The sequence below is a fragment of the Apus apus genome, chromosome 1, assembly GCF_020740795.1.
Source record: "Apus apus isolate bApuApu2 chromosome 1, bApuApu2.pri.cur, whole genome shotgun sequence".
Classification (NCBI taxonomy): Eukaryota; Metazoa; Chordata; class Aves; order Apodiformes; family Apodidae; genus Apus; species Apus apus.
The window spans coordinates 151,651,435-151,674,235 of NC_067282.1; the positions used below are offsets into that span (position 1 = coordinate 151,651,435).

General features: G+C 41.2%; 2 protein-coding genes across 5 annotated transcripts in view; one reads left to right on the forward strand and one right to left on the reverse strand.

Annotated features, from left to right (window-relative positions):
* Nucleotides 1–13,231, reverse strand: PVALB (parvalbumin). 3 transcript variants are annotated; one of them, XM_051610224.1, is made up of 5 exons: nt 13,168–13,231; nt 9,460–9,527; nt 7,383–7,515; nt 6,874–6,983; nt 1–1,565 (listed from the first exon to the last, which is right to left on the reverse strand). In XM_051610224.1, exons 2-5 carry the CDS (start codon nt 9,518–9,520, stop codon nt 1,537–1,539), a joined length of 333 nt encoding a protein of 110 aa, XP_051466184.1. In that variant the 5' UTR covers nt 9,521–9,527; nt 13,168–13,231; the 3' UTR covers nt 1–1,536. The 3 variants fall into 3 exon arrangements, with proteins under 3 accessions (XP_051466184.1, XP_051466180.1, XP_051466172.1); XM_051610220.1 differs by lacking the exon at nt 13,168–13,231 and adding an exon at nt 9,817–10,066; XM_051610212.1 differs by lacking the exon at nt 13,168–13,231 and having other exon boundaries at nt 9,460–9,766.
* The window catches only part of NCF4 (neutrophil cytosolic factor 4), a 42,150-nt gene continuing 30,118 nt past the window's right edge, over nt 10,770–22,801 (forward strand). The window contains exon 1 of one of the 2 annotated variants that reach the window (XM_051610164.1): nt 10,770–10,791. The gene's annotated coding sequence lies outside the window, so the exon portion shown is untranslated. Of the gene's footprint in view, nt 10,792–11,449; nt 11,464–22,801 lie in introns of those variants that run through there. The other variant, XM_051610172.1, reaches the window with a different exon arrangement.

The window sequence follows — 22,801 nt, forward strand, 5'->3', positions numbered from 1 at the left end:
TCCGTTTTCATTTGCTTTATTTAGAATACTTAAAAATCAATGCTTTCTTCAGATCCATATATACATTGTCAAAACCAAAGGATTTCTTTTGAACGCATAGCAGCTTCAGCAAAAAAAGTCGTCTTTGCACGTTACTACAGAGTGGAAATCTAGAACGGCTTCAGGGAGTGTTTATTGGCTTCCCCCGTAGCACTGGGTAAGAGATTGTGGCAGAGATTGGTATATACAATATGATGGTTACAGGGTTTCAGCCTTATCTTTTTGTTTGTACTGAAGTAGTGATAATAAATCTGAATGAGGTATGATTGCTGCAGGAAGTAGTTTGGAATCCAGAAATGGCAAATACCCTTCCTTCTTATTGCAGTAGTAATCAATGTTCTGTCAAGATGTGGGAAAGATGGTGCCTAAAAGTGATTCCTCCCCTCTTTAATCTTGGCATTATAAATAAATAAATATATAAAGAATTATCTTGGTATTGAAATTACTGAACAGGAATTGGGAAACGATTGTTTAGTTCTTGTCTCTGTCATAGACTTAGTGTTGGCTAGTCATTTCCTTAGCTTGAGTCCCAGATTCCTATATGTAACACAAAGAAAGATATTCACTTATCTGGTAAAGTTTTAGAATAAACGTTTTTTGAGTTTTGGCAGGGTTTTTTAATGCTATTTTATTAGTGGGAATGTCAACAGTAGCATTGTGCCTGACTCTTAGTGTTCACTTTCCTGAATTTGTACTGTTGCTTCTTGTGAGTATTCTCTTCTTCCTGTCCTAGGTTGTTGTGTAACATTCCTAGTAAACATATTCTGTGCTTCAGAAGTGACTGTTATTTAATAGATTATGAAGTTATCTCCATGCATGATTGGCACCTACTGAGGTTCCTGCCAAACCTTTTATACAAAAATCCCCCTGCACTAGGCAAATTTAGTGAATGATACAGACAAGGATCAATTTATCGATCACCAAAATGCATCAGGGGATGTAGGTTAAATATTAGGAAATACTTTTCAGTTATAACACTGATTAAGTCGAAAGAGCAAACTGCCAAATGAAGTTGGGTAATTGCCATCACTAGAGATTTTCCAGGCTATGAGTATGCATCCGTTTAGCAGGGATGACATAAAAATAATGCAGTCAGTTTTTCCACAGTTCAGAACTGGGGCTGAATGACTCATTATATGCTAGTTTTATCCCAAATAATTTTTTAAATTTCTTCCCACTTTACCCTAGCTAGGGATAAAGCAGCAGTGATGTCAGCAAAAAAGAGTAAACTTTTCTCTCAGCGTGTGCCAAGCCTACATGAAATAAGAACAAGTTGTAGTGATAGAGAATAAAGCCCAGATTGATGTGACCTTTATTATTTTAACAGTGTCTTTCAGCACAATTACAGAGTTGCAGGATTGCAGAGAACAGAGCTGGAGTATAAAATAACATAAATAAATAGAACCAAAGGAGCCAATAGGAGCCAAAGCAGTCAGCAGGAGGTGGTTGGAATTGGGCAGTGAAGGATGGATGAAGGGTTTGCATTGGTCAAAGCCTTTATGATTCAGCCACCAGAGTTGCAAATTCTGGAGAAGGAAAAAATTTTTTTTAGATATTAGAAAATGTAGAGAAAGAGGAAGAGTATTACAATGATTACAGAGTCACTGGTGTAGCAGAAACATCAAAATAACAGAAGAACAAAGACATTCAAGTTAATTAAAGGTAAAGTATGACTTGGGAAATCTTACAGTGAAATGAAAGGATTTTTTGAGGAAAAGGGAGAAATGCTATACATGCCAGCCTGTCAAGACTGTCCACCACTATTCCTCTGAAGGACTTGATTAGTTCTCTGTTATTCCTTTGTAAATCTCAGTGGGATGAAGGCAAGAAATAGAAATTTAATTTTGTGGAGAGATAAATTTCCTTTATATCAGAGTTTGGCAAATAGACTCATTAATGAGTTTTTCAGAGTATTCAAGTCCCTATATGATAAATATATTACATTTAAACTCAATTTTGTAATGGAAAATTGACTGAAAATGTCAGATTATAAAAACAGAAAGCTGCCGCCAATCTGTGTAGCAATCTTGACAACATTGATGGTAACAATAAAAATCCGTGTGATTTTACCCAGTGGCTTTTATTAGTGTTGTATCCATAATATTTACATAAATGTATCTATGTGCAGTTTGGGGTTATTTTATGCTTGGATATATACAATGCCTTTCAGCAGGATGATAGAGCAGTGAAAAGGCACATTTGTATCCTGGTGAATGGCTGCCTGGCATGCTGCACTCTGGATACTGTGTTATTACCCAAGGAGATTATAATTCCTAGCTCCATCTAACCTTGGAACAGTTACACTTGAGAATACCTTGCACAGTTGTGTGTGCCTCGGAGCGTTAAAAATGACAGGCTGGAGGGAATCCCAAGAAGGGCAACAAAGATGATAAAGGGATTAGTGGGCATACAGAGAGAGTGGTTTATGGGTTTAACTTAATCAGCTGAGAGGGAAATGACAAAGAGGGGAAGCAGTCATCTGTAAAGGCTCAAGAGAAAATTATTGAAGTTGACTTAAAGAAGAGTAATGTCTTGCAACTAAAAAAAAAAAATAGAGAGTTAAAACTAGACATTTAAAAGAACATTCTAATGTTTAGCTTAAAAATGCTAAACTCTCAATAAGTGAGATCTTTACTGACCAGTGTGTACGAACAGATAGCAGATTTGATGACGTGTCCAAAAAAACAGGTTGCCAAACACTTGACAAACCAGACTGAGAAATGAAAGTGGCAGAGGGTTTAAATTAAATCAAAATTTATCCATCATTTGGAAAGATGTAAATCCAAATTAGGATTAGTGATGCAGATTACTTAATATTAAATGTGTATAAATCCTGTACACAGTGGATACATAGATCGTAAGTGTTGCAAACTGAATTTAAAAGATAACATAAAGTGTCTTGTGATAGAAACCCAAGACTATTCTGGGCAAAAAAACAAAAACTGCTGTGTTTATTAAGTCACTGTGTGAATAAATCCTGCAGAGACAAACGTGAACTGCAATGGAGGAGACCTTTCCAAAAGGGAAAACTTGCTATGCATATTTTATTGGAACAAGTTGTCATTACTTGCTACAGTTAAATTAAATCCTTTTCGTAATATTTTTTATCTAGGCAATATATTTGGAAAAGGTTATTCAGATTTGCAGCCAAATATTTTCTACAATACATTATGATAGTGATATTATCACTTAATGGCAATATATTTCATGGATATTTTGATAGCCAGGAAACCATAAAATACTCCTTCATGAATAACCACTATGTGCTTTATTACCAGATTTTCAATGTACTTTAAATATTTCAGAGATGTTCCAGTTGGATAATCTCGTAAACTGGTTCACTACTTACTTTACTGTGAAGATTAGCCCAACTGCAGGTGGTTTGTGGAGGCATTGTTATAAAGTGTATTCATATATGCAAAATGTCTCAGATAAGGCACTGTATATTAGCCCCTGCCTGTTGGTCATTCTTGTGAATGTTTATTGCTTCTGACTGGCCTGTTAGTGAGAGAATCCTAGTGATTGACTGCATCCTCTTTCCCAGTTGTAATTCCCCTTTCAAGCAAAGTTCTATCTTTATTTGAAAAAATAATAGTTTTAAATGACAAGGATTTAGACTATTTCGATATGTAAAATAATTTACTAGCTATCTTGTGTCAAAGCTCTAACTTAAAAGGAGAGGTTTGTTTCCCTGTGTTCAGTATAGTTTAGTAGTTTATACCAACCTAATGCATACCCTGTAGTATTAATTGGAATGACAGATTTAATTACAGAGGACATGTTAACAGGCTCACTATTTCTCTCATCAGACTGTGGTTGTTTTTTTCATTGTCCATACAATAGCAAATCTGTTTAGGAAACTTCATAAGTAATGACTTACATTAATTTGTATTAGAAGATACAAGAGCACAAAGAGGGGTAAAGTAATAAATACTTTCAGAGGATTTTTTTTTTTTTGTCTTGAATTTTATCAGTGCAAGACCATGATTTATAATTTATAATTCTGAAAGCTTGATGTCTCACTTCTACTACATCTAAAGAAAATAACTGAATATTTTAAAATATCTGCAGAAGTTGATTTGTGTCAAGGAAAATACTTCTAGTTACTGGGATAAAAATTTGCATTTGTTCTGTCTACAGTGCATGATCTTTAAATGCTCTCTGTACTTTCTTGAGTCTACTAATATCAAGAAACTGAAAGGCGTGATGTGATTGTCCAGTGCTGATACATCAAACAGATTTAGAAAACCTTGTGAGGAGAAAGCTTAATTTTCTTTTCTCCTCTTTCATATAAATGTTATCCTGAAGCTGACAGCTGCTTCAGCATCGCTTTCCAATCCAATCTGGAAGCTAGTGTTTGTACTTTTATTAGGTAACCTGGCCTTGGCCTGCCATTTTTTTCCAATTCATCATCTTCTGCTCACATCAGTGGAAGATGGAGGGGGGTCAACGTCACACAGATGATTGTTTCTTGCATGAAGAGGCTGCTGGTTTTCAACTGTTTGAAACTGGCAGTTCAGCTACAAATTACAAATCTAGATTGGATAAGAGGTAAGCTGGTGGAACTATTTCTGAGCTGAACAGTCTTGCAGGAATGATAGAAGGTTTAAAGCAGGAGACCTAAGAGAAAATTTATGATTGGATGCCTCTAACTGGAAGGAGTCTGTTTAGGTTGGAATTCATGTTTGTGATAATACATTTGTGAAAGATATCTCTGTGGTGTTAAAAATCTATGAAGACCAGTTCTTAAAACTGCTGTGAATTCACATTAACCCCCTGTGAAAAGCTGTTTGTAATAGTTTAGTGATGTGCAAAGCTGATGTTTGAAACAAGGGGCAAAAGTGAAGCTTGCAACAGACGTACAGCATTGCAATACTGAATATGAATGTGATGTACATTCTTGACTATGCATTTTATTTACATAGGCAGTTATAATCTGGAATTAGACATATGAACCAAAGGAAAAGCTGAGAAGTATCTGTCATACTCATCCTTTGGTCACAGTCCCAGCTGTTAACTTTGCATGTATTTCAAGCCTTTCTGGTGTAACAGTTTGCTGTTGGAGAGAAATTTAAGAAATGTAAAATAAACTGATAATGTTGTATAGTAGGGATATGGCCAGAGGAAGCAAAAGAACAAGCCCTTCATTCTCTTCTCATTATCAGGTATAAATTCAGGGTATTTCCAGTTCAAAGTTAAGGAAGGGCTAAGGAAGGGTAAAAAGTTAAGGAAGAAGTATGAGGAGGTGTTTCACATTGCTTTGTTACAATGTACTGGCTTTCAGGCATTGTTTCAACTTTAAAAAATGTTACCGTCAATCTTAAATGAAAAAGTTAATGTTGTATTTTCTCATATAAGAAAAACTCATTCTGTAATATAGGTATTTTATTCCAATTTATACTGCTTTTGTTTTGTAGCCTTCTGGGAATAACAGAAAATGCATCTGATGTGAGGTTTGTGGGTTAGTTAGCTGCAAGCTTACTTACCTGAACCAAGTTTTCTTCTGAAACTTTTGCCCGCTGATTTTAGTACCACTGCCACTAGTTTTAATTGGAATAAGGAGGACTCATACAATAGACCATGTGAAATATCCAGTAATGACACAGTTCATGGGTTCAGTAGTACTGCTAAAATTTAGCAGGAACTTCCTCATGATACTTCTCAATTGCTCCTCTGCAACTGTAATATAATAATGATCTGAGAAATCTGAGGTTTTAGTCTAGAAACAGAGTCGTAGTCACTGATACGCCAGTGTGCTATATGAACAGGCAGTTTAGCCAGTATGTCACCTGACTAATATGTAGGTGAGTGATTTTGTATAATTTTTTCAGCTTCTACATTAGAAGACTATGTTAATTAACTGTATTTTGCTTTTCCTCTTTTTAATTGCTTGCTTTCCTTTTTTTTTTTTTTTTTGAGATAACATAATGTTTTTTTGCAAATCCCGGGTTTTTAGAGGTTTCGTGTTATCGTACAGCTTGTCAATAGGGTGGAAACTTAGCAGTTGCCTGCTCTCTAGGTGATTTCATAGTCTGACCACAAACCTCTGCTACTATTTCCGCCAATGAGGAAGGATTTAATTCAGAAATGCATCTCTTCATGTCTGTTCCATTGTGTTTCAGGCATATAGAAGAAAGAGGGAAAAGGGGAACTTTTGCCTGTGGGCTCATTTGATTCATCACAAAAGGGAATAGGAAAAGCAGTGTTTTTTTAAGCAATGCCATTAGAGAGATAGTTGTTCTTTCCTTGTAGTTCATATTTAGTAAAAGAGAGTGACAAACTTTCTTAGCTGTGAAGACCCACATAAACATGGGAAAAACCTGGACAGTTATTGTATTAGAAATTCTGTAGCAGACTGGCTGTACTTTGAATTTTAAGAGCATTGCTTTGCTAAGTCATCCCTATTTATCCCTATTTATTTCAAGCAGAAATGCTGGTACTCGGCTTTTTTTTTTCTTTCTCTTTCCTAATTTTTATAGTCAAGCACTGTCTTTGAACTGTCGGCGTCCTAACCCTCACTCCCCTGATATCAACAGAAAAGTTAAACTAATTCAAGTAGAAGTTGGGTCGGTAGGTGTTTGGTCCTGTGCTGTGTTGTGCCTTAACTCGGTTACTGAAAGTTCTTGCCCCCCCTAGTGTCGGAACTCGGCCCCTGTTTCCCCTAAAGCCTGCAAGCAAGGTATGGCAAATGTAGCAGGATTTGGCATTTCATTAAGTCCAAATTGTGCCCTTGAGAAGGTCACAGCCCGCAGTGATCCCTAGATTTCCTCAGCTCTTGTATGTATGAGTAATATTCTATTGTTACTGTCAGAATTTACTCGTCTAATCACATACCGTCAGCGCCAATTTTACCATCACCATCCTTATCTCCAGCAGCCAGAAGAGCCTTTGTTTCTTTGTCTGATAGGTCTCTTCCCTCCGGGGTAAAGCCCTTCAGTACAAACCTAAAGAGGAGGCGTGGAAAAAAAGGGAAGTTATTTTCAGAACAGTTTCACTTTGTATTTAATTGTACCACTGTTTTTTTATATAGGACTTGGAGTCCAGGGTTGTATCTTCTGTTGCTGACCTTCTTTAACATTCAGGAGGAGTGCTTCACTCTGAAGCTGTGTTTGTCTTAAGAACTGTGTAAGGTATTGATCATTCATGTGTTTCAGGGTCCTGCAATGAAACCTATGGCTAGCTACCTCCAACACACTTTGGGTGATAAAATCAGCAAACAACTGATAATTGCACACAAGCATAAAAAATTGAATTGTAATCTGTTATCTAGAGTCTTGTAAAAAAAGAAAAGAAATCAGACTCTTAAGGCAAGATTATGTGAGAAAGGACGTATCTGTACTTACTTTAATTCTTCCTCTTCAATGAAGCCGCTTCGATCTTTATCAAGAATATGGAAAACCTTCTTCACATCTTCTGGGCTCTTCTTTTTCAGTCCTACCATCTCGAAAAACTTCTTGTAGTTAAAAGATTCAGCCGCTATAGGAGATGAAAAGCCCGAGAACTACTTAGAAAAAGTACTGAAACATATACCAACAAATACCCATGGTTTTCTTCCATACTGCTGTGAGTCCTACCCTGGGAGGCACAGTCGAGCCCAGCTGTGATAGAAGCTGGAGGCGTGCACTGTAAGCGTCCCTGCTTCACAGATAATTAATGAAATAAACATAGGGGGAGAGGGGCAGAGTCTCCATTTTGCACACGAAGAGCTGAGCTACACAGGGACAGAGATTTGCCCAAGGTCACATGGAAGTCTGTGACAGAGTTGGGAGCTGAAGTCTAATCTGCTTGGTCTCATTTCAGTGCCTTAAGCCATTTCCCTCCCTAAGTTTTACTCTAAAACAGTCATCTGAGAGGGCACTCTGACTATAGTAGATCACGGTCACTTTCTGACATTTCCAGTCCTAGAAGAAAACCCAACAAACCAAAACGTGCTCTTGCTCAACCACGGAGCACTGACGGAAAGTGTTTCGGAACACATGGCTATTTCAGCTCTTTCGTTTTTCGTGAAGACTTCCTAGAAACCAGTGTTGCATTTCTACCTCTAAGTGTGTGTACAATCGTGGTTTGTAAGCTCAAGCACTGCAAGGGAGTGCTGTTCTATCTCCTGCCTGCAAGACCTTGTAAGGCACGATCGCCAGGAAGGAAAAAACCAACCCAGAGCTCCTGAAATCGGAGCCCAGATAAATTGCTTTACCTGCTCCACCTCTCCTCTCCTTTAACCGCACCTGCTCTAGTCCCACCCACGTAGCCTAACGACTGTGGTGTGGATTAGAAATCCAATACAGTGACCTCCAAAACGTGCTGTGGACTTTTTATTTTTTTTTTCCCTCATGCATCCTCATTCCCGCCGCAGTTTTTCCTATTACATAAAATTAAGGAGGCTCGGTCTTCCGGGATCTGCGTGACTGAGATCTGTCATTAGTTGCTGCTAATTGCATCTGCTCCGGGACTTAGAGATGGCCCTAGGACAATGGAAGCTAATGAGAAAAACAGCTGCTGGGTTGAGCAAAGCGGTTTGTTGGTCCCTTCCACTCCCCGGCAGCTGAATGTATTCGGGCTCAGCGGGTTTTGCACTTCTGTCTGTTCGGGAAGGTCATGGCACAGAGCAGGACAGAGAGAGGCTGCTCTCTCGGGGGTGCCATCAGCCGGGTGAGGGGTGAGGAGAGATAAAGCGTGTGCATCCCGGAGCACGATTTCTGGCGTTTCTTTGAGAGCAACCTTAACTACCTGAATCTTTGTAGGCAGGAAAAGGGTTTGCTGTCAGTTCGGGGGTCGCGATGAATTAGAGGGGTAGGGAGTAGCTGACACCGGAGGAGTGTGAGAGGAAGTATGGACCGCTGCAGCCATTCGTCCTGCAGAAAGCTTCTGCAGTCGAGCGGTGCACTCGCTTGCTCTACTGTTGCCTTCTGCTCCATCCCGAAAAGCAAAGCCCACCCGGGGCTTCCTCATAGGGAGTAAGAAAAGGGCAGTTTCTTATCTCCTTGAAACGAGCATCAGCAGTTCTGTAATACCCGAAAACGAATTTCGGGGGTGAGTGGGGAGCATCCACGGCTGACTTCCCTATCCCAAATCAAGATACAATCCATCCTGGTTCGCCGAGGGTTATGTTCCCTTTGAAAGTATCCTCTGTTTGGAAGCAAAGTCTGTCCGCAGTTACTGCTTGCCTTCCTTTAAAATAAATATTTCATCTCTGTAATGTGCAGAACAACTTTGCTGAGAATGCAGCCCTGCACTTGATAAACCTGTCATGCTTTCACTGCACTTCTGAAAACACACATCCTCATTCGGTATTTTGTCTAGCTGGATCCTCTAACCTTCCTCGAGCTTAAATAAATGCACTGCTGTCCTAAGCTGAAGAGACGAAAAGAAGAAAAAGCGAAAAAAAAAAAAAAAAAAAAAAGGCAAGCAGGCAGCACTCACCTGAAAAGGCTCCCACAGCCTTCTTGATATCCTCAGCGTTGAGCACGTCAGTCATAGCCATCCTGCAACTGTTTGAACAGGGAGGCAAGTGCGAAAAGATTAAAAAGTGCTTTTCTCATCATTTCTGCTCATATGACCAAAGCTGCAGTGCTGTGTGGGGATGGCACACCGGGAGAGGCTGGAGCCGTGCCAGCTATATAGCTCTGCCTGGAGAAGCGCCGTGGGCTGCCGCTCTCCAGTTTGCAGCGCACCGAGGAGCCCACAGACGCCAGGGCTCGGCTAAAGAGAGGGGACGGGATGCCTTTGCAGGGACCGGGGTGAGGGTCGCTCCCTAGCAGGTTGGAGCCTAAGCCTTACTGGAGCAGTGCCAGAGTCTGTCGTGATACCGGCTGGAGAAAGAGTTGTGCCAAGGTCAAGTTCTCGGGCGCGGTGGAAGAGCTAGTGGTGCAGAGCAGAGCCTTTTCCTTTAGCAAGTCGGGACGAGCTTTACCAGTTATATTCGGTGATGAGTAAGAAACTGCAGCATATGCCAAGCTTCAAGCTACTCCTGAGGTCGAGAAGCAAATGTAATGTAGCTTTCGAACATTTGCCTTATCGTCCAAACACTTTAAACATCTCCCCCTTCCCCCTCCCCTTCACGCACGTATTCCTTTTAGACCTCGTTTCTTTCGGGCCAGTCCATATTAAGCATCATCCTCGCTGAATTAATTATCACATCCCTGCGAATCCCACAGATCCCGTTTGTAATGCACAATATGCTGCAGCATCTTCCCCGATATGATCTGGCGAAAAGAGATGATGCGAGGTGACAACATGCTCGTGAGGAGCTCCTGAGCAGTGATGGGCTCCTTAGACGGGACCGGGCACTTCCCGACATTGTCAAAAAGAGAGTTGGGAATTGTAAGGTGTTTTCTAGGTTTTAGGTTTGGATGGGTTTTTTTTGTGGTTTGTTTTTTTGATCCAGGAAACTGTGCCCATATGGCAAGTAGTCCAGCTCACTCTCAGAATTTGGGCAGGAGCCATAAGGCTGAGATGGCCAAGGTTAGGGCCCAGTAGTAGGGCAGATCTCTGCAGGAGCATTGGCATCCCTGCTTCAGGAAAGACGGGGGAGGACAGTGCGGCGGCAGCGAGGTCCTCACGCTGCCATCAGGGGTACAGCCCGAACCCGCCGGCCCAATGGCACCCTTGTCCCGAACGTGACCGCGGGAGAGTGGCCTTAAAAAGGAGGCGGCTGCTGCAAAAAAACTCCGGTCGCTCTGCCAGTAAATCCTTGGCGCTTTGAAAGTAGTAGCCCCCATCCTGTTCTCCGCGGCCCAAGTTCGGCTATAACGGGTGAGTCATTAGCGTGGCACTGAGCGCAGAAGGACGGAGGAGGAGGTGACATTGGGGTCCCCCCCCCTTTTTTTTTTTTTCCTTTTCTTTTTTAAACACCGGCTCTTCTCTGTGGGAGGTACTGTCGTTGGAACTTTCTTCCCCCTCCCCCATTTCCGTGTATTTCCTGAGATACAAGAGAAGCTTGGTTTTTTCCGAGGACAAACAAGGAGACGGATGGGGGAGCCGAGTCCCTCTCCCTAGGTTGAACGCATCCTTCCCTGATCTACATGGAGAGAGGAGCTGTGCGCTGGAGTGCTGAGCCGAGATAAGCGGCAGCCCGCAGAAGGGCTCCACGCACCTTCCCGCATGGGCAGTTAGTTACTCAGCTGTCTCCCCTCCCCTTGTTTCGGAGCTGGGAGGGGAAAGCGTGCAGCAAAGACGGTACGGGGGTTACCCGGGTCTCCTGCTTTAGCGGAGTTCAGCTTGGAAAACGGAGTTGAAAAAGCCTCGTGTAGCACCGGTTAAAACCCAATCGTTAGTCTGTTTTATGTGAAATGTAGCCCCATCAATATACAGCTATTTACAAGAGAAATCAATATGCACGAGCTTCCGGGATTGGCTTCCCTTTACTTTTCCCTAACTGGTGGAAGAGAGGAGTCCCTCAGTCCCTGCGCAGACGCCTCCGGCCTGGTAAGACATGGGCGGCCGCTTCCCTGCTTTGCTAAGCTCCGCATCCCAGGGAAGGAGCTGGGCCTGTCTCCACCGTTTCTTTCCTTTCTTAAGAACCTTTTGCACACCGGTCGCTGAGGTTTCCTGGTTCTTGGAGCCACAGAGCCTCCTTCTAGGCCCCTAGACACGGGAACGCTCCTGACCACCCGCCAGTGAAGATGCTGGTGACTCGTGTTTCGGTGTCAACCCCGCTCTGCTGACAAGGCAGAGCACATTTGGAGGGCTGCCCTCGGAGGGAACTCAAGCCGGCAGCTGGCAGAGGCGATGCACACCGCTGCCTGCCGTGCTGGCAGACGCCGGTCGGGTTTAACTAGCCTCATGCCAAGCAAACCAGCCAGAGGCGTGTAGCTCCCCAGCGGCCGAGGCGCATTCCCTGCCCGTCTCCTGGGGGACGGGAGCCCGGCAGCTCCCTCCGCATCCCTGACGATGCGCGAAGCTTCCCTTCGTCATCGGATCCGTCGGGCCGCCACTGCCGGATCATGCTGTGAAGGCGAAAAGTGAGAGGTGCCAGAAAAATGAGGCGTCAGATCATATGGAGGCGTCTGTATAGCGTAAATAACGTCTCCCCCCTGCTCAGAAATCGAGAGGCGGTACCGGCCGTGGCCAGAAAGCAGCGACAAACAGGTTTGCAAAGCGGGCAGCTGGGGCTCTAACCTGGAGGAGTGGTTGAGGCCCGTCTCCAATCTCAGCAGTGCATCCGTTTTAAGGGCAGCTAGTAGACCTCCAGAAGCTTTTAACCACCAAGCTTTCGTCAAAACTGTCATGCTATTCTAATATAAAAGGCGTTTCACGAATTGGCAGTTTCACACTCGACCCTTCACCTTTTTCTCATCATCCCTGCGAGATGAATGACGCATTTTTTATTTATTTTTTTTCCATTTCTGAGATTTTGCCAATTTTCCTGCCCGAACTATTTGCAAAATCCACACCGTGGATTCCCAAGTTGTCTGCAAAGAAGCTTTAGTATAGATCATCTCCCCCTTCCATCAGCACCAGAACGGTGAGATTCTTACTAAGTAAAAGACCAAGTAAATTAAGTAGAAACCAATCCGCCCTTGTCAAAAACAAACAATTCAGGGAGAACTTAATGAACAGCAAGAAGCCCCCGCGCCAAAAGCTGAAGCAGAAAGCCGGGAGTTCTTTGCAAAAATGGTGACGCGTTTCTTTTATCTTCCTGGTGAGCACACCAAGGAGATCAACTTAACCCATCGCTTATGATCGTCTGTGCACAGAGAGAGATTTCACTTCTGCGACGTGTTTTGGAGGGGGTTTTGCCTTTGCTTCACCACTGAGCATTTCAGTAAATTCTGCTCGCTGACATTGCTCGCGTTCTCGTTCACTTTCTCCCCTCCCCTTCCCTGTTTTGTTACTTCCATTTTCTTACTTTCTCCCCTCCTTTTCTTCTCATCCCCCCTCGATGTGTTCACCTATTTAATCCTTTTAATGGCCCTTGATTATCGTTTGGAGTCTTCTCTGCGGGAAGCCATCCGTCTGTATTTGGAAGATTTGCACCTTTTGTCTCTGAGCTTTCGTTTGTGGGAAGGGGGATGGGAGTGATGGAAGATATCCTTATCTGCTTTCCTTCGGACGAAGGTCCTGGGTTTCTGCCGGCAGCTGGCGAATCCAACTTTGCTGTAGAAGTTTGAACATGTTCGTGCTACTTACCTTTTGGGTCTCTCCTAAGCACGCTTGGGAAGAGTGTTAGATATGGTGGTGACCAAAAAGAGGTGGAACTCGGGGTAGGAACCCCACTTATATACTCTCTCTAGCTCTTTCTATTTTTGGCAGGTGATACCCACTCCTCACTGGTATCAGGTATTCAGGGATTTTGGTGGCGGTGTCACATTTATCTTTCCCTTAACTAATCAAGGAACACTATTAATAATCCTTGGCACTCACCTTCGCCTGGCTGTGAAAACCTGTTACATCGGCAAACTACTGGTCCGCTTGAAATTTCATTGTTCAGGGGAAAGGCAGGCGGTATGAATCAGCTCTCTGGGGGCAACTAGGCGCTTCATCTTCAGTCAGATGGAGGAGAGGGCGTCAGGGAGATGTGTCACGATGAATCAGGAGGTGCAGTTCGAGAGATGGGACTCTGCTCAGAAGGACGGGAATAGGAAGATGCAACCTTCTCATCTGAGTGAAGGAGAGTGAGGACACGATCAGGACTTTGTCCATTTCTCTCTTTAGCACTGGCCAGATGCTACCCGAAACGAGAGAGAGCAGCCCTAAAATGCCTCCTGCACATAAAGCTGCAACATCCAGCTTTACGTCTTGGCCCTGAAGGGAGGCAGAAATAATTTTTCCTGCAGGTAACAGCACTCAAGTGTTTAATTCTGGTTGCTCATACTTACAGGGGCATCTGAAATCTCTATAGAAGATTCTGTAGAAGTATAAAAAATTTACAACCTGAGCTTTCTTAGGAGAGGTGGAGCATTGTGAATGAACAGATACATATATACGGTCATGATACACTGACTGTAATCTTTTCAGCATATAAATTCTCTTTATGCTGAGTGGCTTATTCCAAGAAAAGACACCTTTGAAGACACCTCTATTTTTACTCCGTCAAGCACTAATAACAGCAATAAAAATGCCATTGAGACCTATTTACCATCTTGCAGTCCACCTGGGGACACTTTTCCTGATACTTAAAGTTTTTCTGGCAAGGGGAAACATTTTACAAAAGGACTATGGAATCATATTTATCTGGAGTATATTTATGAGTAAAAAAGTCTTTCCTGTTTCAGGACTCACACGCTTCTTAGATTAAAAAGCAGCTAAGGCTGTTGTGATACAACTGAAATTCTTTGGGGAAAGGCAGGTGCTGCAGAAGTGAGATTTGATTTTTTCTAGCTTGATTAATTGATCCTAGAAGGGAGAAAATATAATTGAGGTATATATGGGATAAGAGTATTTAAAACTATTTCTCTACTGCCAGTATAATTTTGATGCTAAGTTCTGTGATAAATTGGAAGTTCTCCAGCAGCTCTAAGTAATTTCTAAAGAGGAACCTTTATTGAATCAAGCATGACAAGGGTTAATTCAATCAGTTTAATATTCTCTCTCATGTTTATTTTTATTACCCTTCCTGTAGTGGCTTATGAATTTTCAGTATGCTAGGGGAAGCGATATTACCTTTCAGGTAGCCTCCTTTATTTCTCAGAAACACTGTGTCAGTGCCCTAGCTCAGAGCAGGTGAGACTTCATATTTAATTGTAGTGTGGGAATGCTGACTCTTGTGGGTCAAAATGTTTAAGTTAACTGCTTTCCTTTGCAGCAGTATAATTCACAGTAAGCTGCTGGCAAAATTCAGTGATACGGGGTTTGCATTACACTTTTACATCTTACATACCCTTAATGTAGTACCAATTTTAAATTATGGTTTAGAGATACCAGTAACTTGTGGTTCTTAACTGGATGCTCAATTTCCATTTGGTACCTTGCAGTAGTAGTAAACTCTCTTGCCTGCTTTTGGAAGTTGAGACAGGATAAGGAATGTAGGACCATTTTTTTTGCCTACTGGAATGTGGCTTGCATTTGTGTGTGCTCATTTGGAATGAGTGCATTTGTCCACTGGTGAGAGAACAGCAAGTACAGGGCTAGTCTTTGTCATTCCTCTGTGTAGTTCAGCCATGTGGATGTACCGGTGTTGATGTAGTTCCGTGTTCCCTTTGGCATAACTTCTCCAGCCTAAGTGTCCCTGGAGCTGTGGACTTGGTGGTTTTCTGAAACCTAACCCTAGCCATGACCCCAGCCCTAATCATAATTGGATATTGGGGCTGAGGCAGAGGTCCTCAGCCCCATGGGTGGCCCAAAGTAGAAAGATGTGGATGTACCAATGTTTGTGCAGTGCCATGTTCCCCTTGGCATGCCTTTTCCTGTGCCATTGTCCCTGGAGCTGTGGGTTTTGTGTATCTCTGAATCCTAACCCTCACCCTAACCCTCATTAATTCTTTAGGCTAAGACTGAATCACAGAATCGTTGTGGTTGGAAATGACCTCTGAGATCACTGAGTCCAACCATCAACATAAAACTAAAGAAAAAAACCAAAAACACCCACAAAAATCCCCAACCTCGGCCACTAGTGCATGCCCTGAAGTGCCACATCTACACTCTTCTTGAATACCTCCAAGGATGGTGACACAAACACCTCCCTGGGCAGGCTGTTCCAGTGCCTGACCACTGTTTCAATATATAAATCCTTCTTAATATCCAATCTAAACTTCCCCTGCTGCAGCTTCAGGCCATTTCCTCTGGTCCTGTTGTTATTTACTTGAGAGAAGAGGCCAACACCCACCTCACTACAATCTTTTTTCAGGTAGCTGTAGAGGACAATGAGGTCTCCCCTCAGCCTCCTCTTCTCCAAATGAAACATCCCCAGTTCCCTCAGCTGCTCCTTGTATGACTTGTTCTCTAAGCTCTTCACCAGCTTTGTAGCTCTCCTTTGAACATGCTCCAGCACCTCGGTGTCCTTCTTATAGTGAGGGACCCAGAACTGAACAGTGCCAAGTACAGGGGCATGATCACTTCCCCTCTTCTTCTGGCCACACTATTCCTGATGTAGGCCAGGATGCTGTTGGCCTTCTTGGCCACCTGGGCACACTGCTGGCTCATGATAAGACAACTGTCAGCCAGCACCCCCAGGTCCTTTCCCACTGGGCAGCTTTCCAGCCTCTCTTCCCCAAGCCTGTAGTGTTGCACAGGGTTAATGTGACCAAAATACAGGGCCCAGCACTTGGCCTTATTGAATCTGATACAGTTGGCCTTGGCCCATCAATCCAGCCTGTCCAGGTCCCTCTTGAGAATCTTCCTACCCTAGAGTGTGAAATAAATCCTTATTAGTGGAAATCCTTCTTAATCTCTTTGGTTAGTTCCCTTTGAGGCTTTTTTTAGGGTGACAGAAGCAGATTTATGACCTCGTCTGGCATCTAGTGATGTCTTTATTTCAATTTAAGCATGTCTGTATGCAAAAGAGTTTTTGTTTTGTTGGTATTTTTTGTGTTTAGGAGAAGAGAATATAAATGTGACACTTCTGTGTTATTCATATGTATCTGCCTTTAGCTGAAAGGTGTGAGTTGTGGCAGCAGGATCACTGAGAGTTCACCTGTGTGAAATGGTAGAATTCAGGGAGTGAGTTTGTGTTACTGCAGTCATAGGTTTCAGTAATGTCATTACTAATTTATGGTCATCTCAATCAGGTTCAGGAGAAGCTTAGTAGTGGGCTTCCCCTTTACGATAAATTTACTCTGTGAAGTTAATTTCATGAATAATAATTTCTTTCTCTCTTTCCCACCACACATAAATAACTGTAATCTGAATAAAAAGTTGCTCGAGGTCCATATTAACCAATGTGTTCGCAATTTTTAATGTTATCATCGTTGTGCTGGCATAGACCTTTAAAAAGGAAGCTTGTCTTGAGGCTATCTCCCATGTCTAGTACATGTGTTTTGATGAGCAACTTCAGTCTTCAGGGATACCAGTCAGCTGTCTTGCACTCGTCCTGCATTTCTTTTCCTGCTGATTTGTCAAAGGAGCCGTATGACTTCCTTTATTCTAAAATCTAGAGGGTTTGTTGATGATGAATGTTTCTTGGTTGCCAGTTAACTCTTCTCTCACATATTTTTATCTCATCAATATCTCATGTAAGTCTCTGGATCAGCCTACTTTTTCACTGTCTCGTTTGTGCTTATGCTTTTCATTTGATTTTGCAAACTGTTAGAATATCCTTCAGTCCTTGGGTTAGCCAGTTGATACAGAATTATTTATTTTACCGTTTTCCTCGTGAATCTGCCGCTCTAGACCTTTAATAATTTTTTTATTCCTTGTTTTTGTTATTCCTCTGTGGTTTTTTGTTATTGTTTTGGTATTGAGGTGCCCAGCATAATATGAAGTTACTTTGCCATCTGAGATGTAGGGTGTTCTAAAATAGCTGTTATAGTCTCCAACCTGTTACATAAGACAAGAATGAAAAATCAGGTTGAATTTGCTGCAGTCCAAGATATATATAGACTCTAGTACCCATCCACATTGTATTTAGATTTGGAAAGAATTCATGCAACAATTCAAAATATTTTCAAAAATATTTTGTATGCCTGCAGCATCTTTTGGTTAAAGATAGGAATACTCACAGTGGCAGTATTTCCTTTGCTGTTTTCCCTGTAAGTTACAACATAAGTGCATGTTTCTTCCTCCTGCTCCTGCTATCAGACTCAACCCTTCTCACAAGGTCCTAGGCATATTGTCTTCTTTCTTCTTATTTCTAAAAAAAAAGAAGTGTCATATTGCTGTCCTTCCTAGCTGAAATGAGATGCCTTCTACAGTGCTCTCTATAACCATAAACCATACAGTACTGTAATTCAATATTCCAGAAATCCTGTACTGAAAGTATTTTTGAGAACTAAGAGTGAATATGAATTGTAATTAATAGAACACTATTGGGAATTATTAGGAAGATGAAATGTCAATACCCACTTAAGGGGTTGTCCAGAATTTTAGGACAAAAAGTACCTGGCAAAAGTACCACTACACCTTTCATGTTGATGAGTACCACTTGTAGCTTTTTCAAAAGATATGTTTACATAGTAAAGAATGTAGCACTTACTGCATTTAGTCTGCCAGGGATGTTGTGATGCTGAAGCTTTTATGTGTTGGAGAGGAGAACGGGCAAATTAGTGGAAGAGAGATCTGTTAAAGGTTGCCAGACTCATATAGGTCAAATCCAGCTTGTGAATTTCCTGAGTTACAGTGGTTGGGATTTGGGATAGGATTAGGGGAAAATGTCATAAAGTGATAGGCTTATGCTTACATTCCTCCAAAGGCTTTTGTCTATGTCCACTGTTGGGACAGGATACTGAGGACTAAAGGAAATTTGTTTTGATCTGGTATGGTGGTTCTTAAGTTGATTTCTTCAGTGTAGATTATAATAGCATACATGTGTGAAAAGTGGATCAGGTGGACAAAATGTACATTTAAAATAAATCAGTTAAAAGAATGACTCACAGTACCCATAGGAAAAAATATTTTTCTTCACTAATATAACACAGGAAACTTCAGTCTGTGTTTACTGTGACTGTTTGTTTGTATGCTGTTCTTGAGTTCATGTATGTCCTCTTTAGGCTGTATATGAGCATATTTGTTCAGGTTTATATATATATTTTACACTACTATCCTGTGACTGAAAACATCATTTTCATATACTAATTATAATTTCCTTCTGCCAGCTGGAGTGTATCAGGCTGATTCAGGCTTTTTATGTTCTGCTACTTCTATGCAACAGACTATTCTTTGGTTTGCCTGAGAGGAGTCTGTATTCCTAGGCTCAAAGCTTGCTAGTTCCATTTTAACATATGTCTGGAAATAGCAAATGGCTACAAGAGATAGCCCAGACACTAGAAGTGGTTCATTAATAGTCTATGCTACCAGCAGGCTTTGGGGACTCTGCAGCTTGTATTGCAAATGGTGTGGAAATGAAAGTGAAATGCCTTTAACAGTATCACCCAAAGGAGATAATACAAATGAAAAACAGTGATAGGTGTTTCTGTGTAAATCCCTGGTGAGGGTTAGGCTCAGGTTACGGAACAAGAAAAAAGCTAGTGCTGGAAGAGTAGGTCTGTGTATCATAACACCTCCTAGCAACTCTCAAATGGATACTTACAGCAGGAAAAAAAGTTGTTAGTCCCAGTGGGAAACCCTGACCCCAAGGTTAAGAATGGAAACAGTTGGGTTTTTTTACAACAGACACTTGTGGGTATCAGACATTTGTCATAATTGACACTCTGGCGCTGTTCACACTGTGATGGATAAGCCCATGTAATTATTACCACAGGAGTTATATTCCAGGAAAACTAGCACAGCAGAAAGATTGCTTCATTACTCATTCCTGTTTACACTCATCTGCTGGTAGGAGAGCAGTCGAAGCATTTAGTTCAGGATAAACAGCTTTTGGGGAAATTTTACTTTAGTTTTAGCAGTTGGAATCCTGTGTTAACCCAGATTTTGATAGTTATTCTTTAAAGAATCTGGTTTGTGGGGTTTTTTTTGTTTGTTTGGGTTTTGTTTTGTTTGTTTGTTTTTGGTTTTGTTTTGGTGTTAGTTTTGTTTTTTTTCTTATACTCTTATAGTTTGTTTCAGAGCTGTTAGGGCACAGTGAGATGGGTTTAAAAGTTAGAGGCTTGTTAAGGGAGTCATATCGTTTTGAGTAAACAGTGAGTGCAAAGAATTGTATAGTAATGATGCTCAAATGGCAAACTGGATCTTTTCCTGCCAACCTCCCAAGTGGAAATTGCTGGCTAAGAAATCTAAAACTAGCGGCAGAAGGAGCAGGGCTGTGTCAGCTGTTTATTGTCAGTATTTCACTAGAATACAATTATTCCACTTAAACGTTTGGTAAATGAGATATCTTCTCAGCTTTGGGTCATGATTTGAATTCAACCAAGGCAAATATCAATAAATAAAAGTCATTATCCTGTAGTAAGTGTTTCAGTCACCCTGATAAAATGGGTTGAACAGCCACAGCCCGGTTGTTAACTAACAAATACACACAACACAAACTTATTGGCACTAAAATAATACGTCCATGTGGTTCATGGCCTGAAACAGACCCAAGCACTGAATTCTCCTCAGTTTCTCTTCTTTATCTCTCTAGGCTTCCTAAAGGGAGGACTGCAGGAAGGAAGTCTCTACTTTTGTTACTTATGCTGGACTTCTTAGGGAATGGACAGACATTTAAGTGTTAGTTTGTCCAGCACCATTCACTTCTGCTGCATCTAGGTTTCCCTAGGGTACATGTCAAATTGAAAATTCGAGTTTATCTTTTGTAACATCCTTATTCTCTGTCTTCTGGAGGGAATTTTATTAAAGAAAGACTCACTGGCGGTCTGTTTTCCCTGCCATTACCAGTGTACCAAAGCTTCCTAAAATTCCCTTTTAGATATTACTTCTGATAATGATCTTATTACTTATAATAATCTTATCACCCTGTTCACTATTGTATGTATGGGGATTTCTTTTTTTTCCTAGGCAGTGTGAAAAAGTTGATTCCCACAATTTAAACATTATTTGGAGAAAAAAAAATAGTTTTATTGCACTACCCCATTTTATAGAAACTTACATTATGTTTTTTATATTTTGCACATCTGAATAAATGCTTAGTATGGACATTATTTTCTTGAGCGTTTGTATTGTTTCTCCTTCTTAAGAAGGTTGATGGTGGTGATCTCTTACATAAATCACCTTATTGCAGGGACTTTTTGCACTCCTCCTTTCAAAACTCTGGGAATATTCCTTGTGTAGGTAAAAGAAATGTCATCCAGAAGCAGAGCATCTCTGTAGTGTGTGATAGAGATGTGAATTATATACAACAGCACTTTTAGCTTATGCTATGGTATTTTGATGGTTATTTGTAAGAAGCAGTAGCTTCCAGGCCCTTTGAGTTTTAGCTCAGTGGGACACAGAAGCTGCTGTCTTGAAGAATAATGAGATATTTCAGTAAACTGATAATTAATCTCTTTATTTTGGATCTTTTGAATCAAGCAGAGACTTGGAAGACACAAGTGATGTGCTGATTTGGAGCATTTTGCTTGTTTGAAATCTATAGTCTCAGATATTTTTCTGCACTTCTGTTGACATTTCTACCGTCTAATTAGGGAAGGAAAAAAACAAGTATCAGGACATACCTTGTTGATCTCTGAGGGCGTGTACCTGCATGTCTTCCATTTGTATTGTTTATCTTGGAATTTATTTTTCTAACATTACTTTCTCCTGTTAAGGGGCAGTCAACTGAAACACCAACAAATGAACTTTTTGCATGAGACCACAAAACTCAGTGGCATGAGAAATTGCATGTAGCATTCTGTCCTGGGATAAAATCTTCTGAAATGGACCATCCTTTTCTTTTTTGTTGCTCTAGGTCTTGATTGTGAGATGTGTCAGCAGTTTCACTTGGATGTAGCAAAGGGATCATCCCTTTCACAGAGAGGATCTGTTACTTGAGCTCTTCTTTGCTACCAGATTCACCCTGTGTATTGCACCAAGTGTTGTCTCTTTTCCATTGGGCTTCTCTTACCTTTCTTAACAGAGCTAGATATTTTTATTTATTATTATTATTCATAAGCAAGTTTCTTACAATAATACTTAAAACTGTAACTTCAAGAGGCAGGAAAAGGAGAGTGGCTCTTCCTTCTCCCAGGAGAGTGAAAGTTTCTCTCTCAGGTTACACATGCTCTAAATACTCTTCCTCATTTCTCTCCAGCAATGAGGAGATAGATGCTACTGTAACAGCACAGAACTTGTGCAGATCCCTTACGTGGTCCCTTTATTACTGCTATGAGTAAAAACAAATGACTTGCTTAGCCTTTCATCCTATTTTTAGAGAGGTGTACATTTCTGAAGGATGTCCCTTACATGGCTTTGGCTAGTTTTCTGTTTGTTTTTTTGGGGGGGGAGTTGTGTTTTTTTCTTTTAGTGTGGTATGAGGGGATGAAGGTGGGAGAAAGCAAGCGTCTGTTTCTCTAAGCTGTTGTGTTGGAGTTCGTTAACCTGACATTTTGTGTGCTGTGATGTGCCCAATTCCCTTTCTAGCTGTTTCTAGTAGCCATGGGGATACAGACAGCAGAAATCACAGTTCTCATGCATGCATTCTCTCCTGGGGAAAAAAAAAAAAAAAAATCTGGCGAAAATGATAGACAAATTATTTTAGAAGCAAATCTTTGATGTGTCCTCAGATGACGATGAAGTCTTTGGAGACGAAGTTTGTTTTTATTTCACCAGTTTTCTGTACCCTGGTTTGCAAGAATTTCTTTGACATCCAAAGAGCAGTAGTCTCAACTGAGTTGTCTTTTTAGGACCTGCGACATCTTCCACAGATGTAATTATGACTCTTTCTGGTGTTTTTAAAGGGGATGTCACCAGGCCCCTCTTATAGAGCTTTTTACAGGGATTGTAAAGAGATAGGGATCAGTTTGTACCACTGACTAAATACTCTGTAGAGAGAAAGTCAATCTGTTTGGAATTTGATTGACAATGTCAATCTATGTGGGTACAGATCTATTGTTAGATATCAATGACTTGTGAAAAGTACTGATGATTTAGATCGTGATTACTGGCCCACAGGTAAAAAAAAAATCAGTATCTTATGCCATATCCTCTTAAACATCCTTATTTTTTCTATGTGCTTTTTTCTTTTTAAGGAAGAGTACATACCAGACGGTCTGTCTTTATATTCTCTTTTGTGCAATTTGTTGTTTTGCTTTTTGGTGCTTTTTTTGGGCTTTTTTTTGGTTTAGCTTTTTTCTGTGTG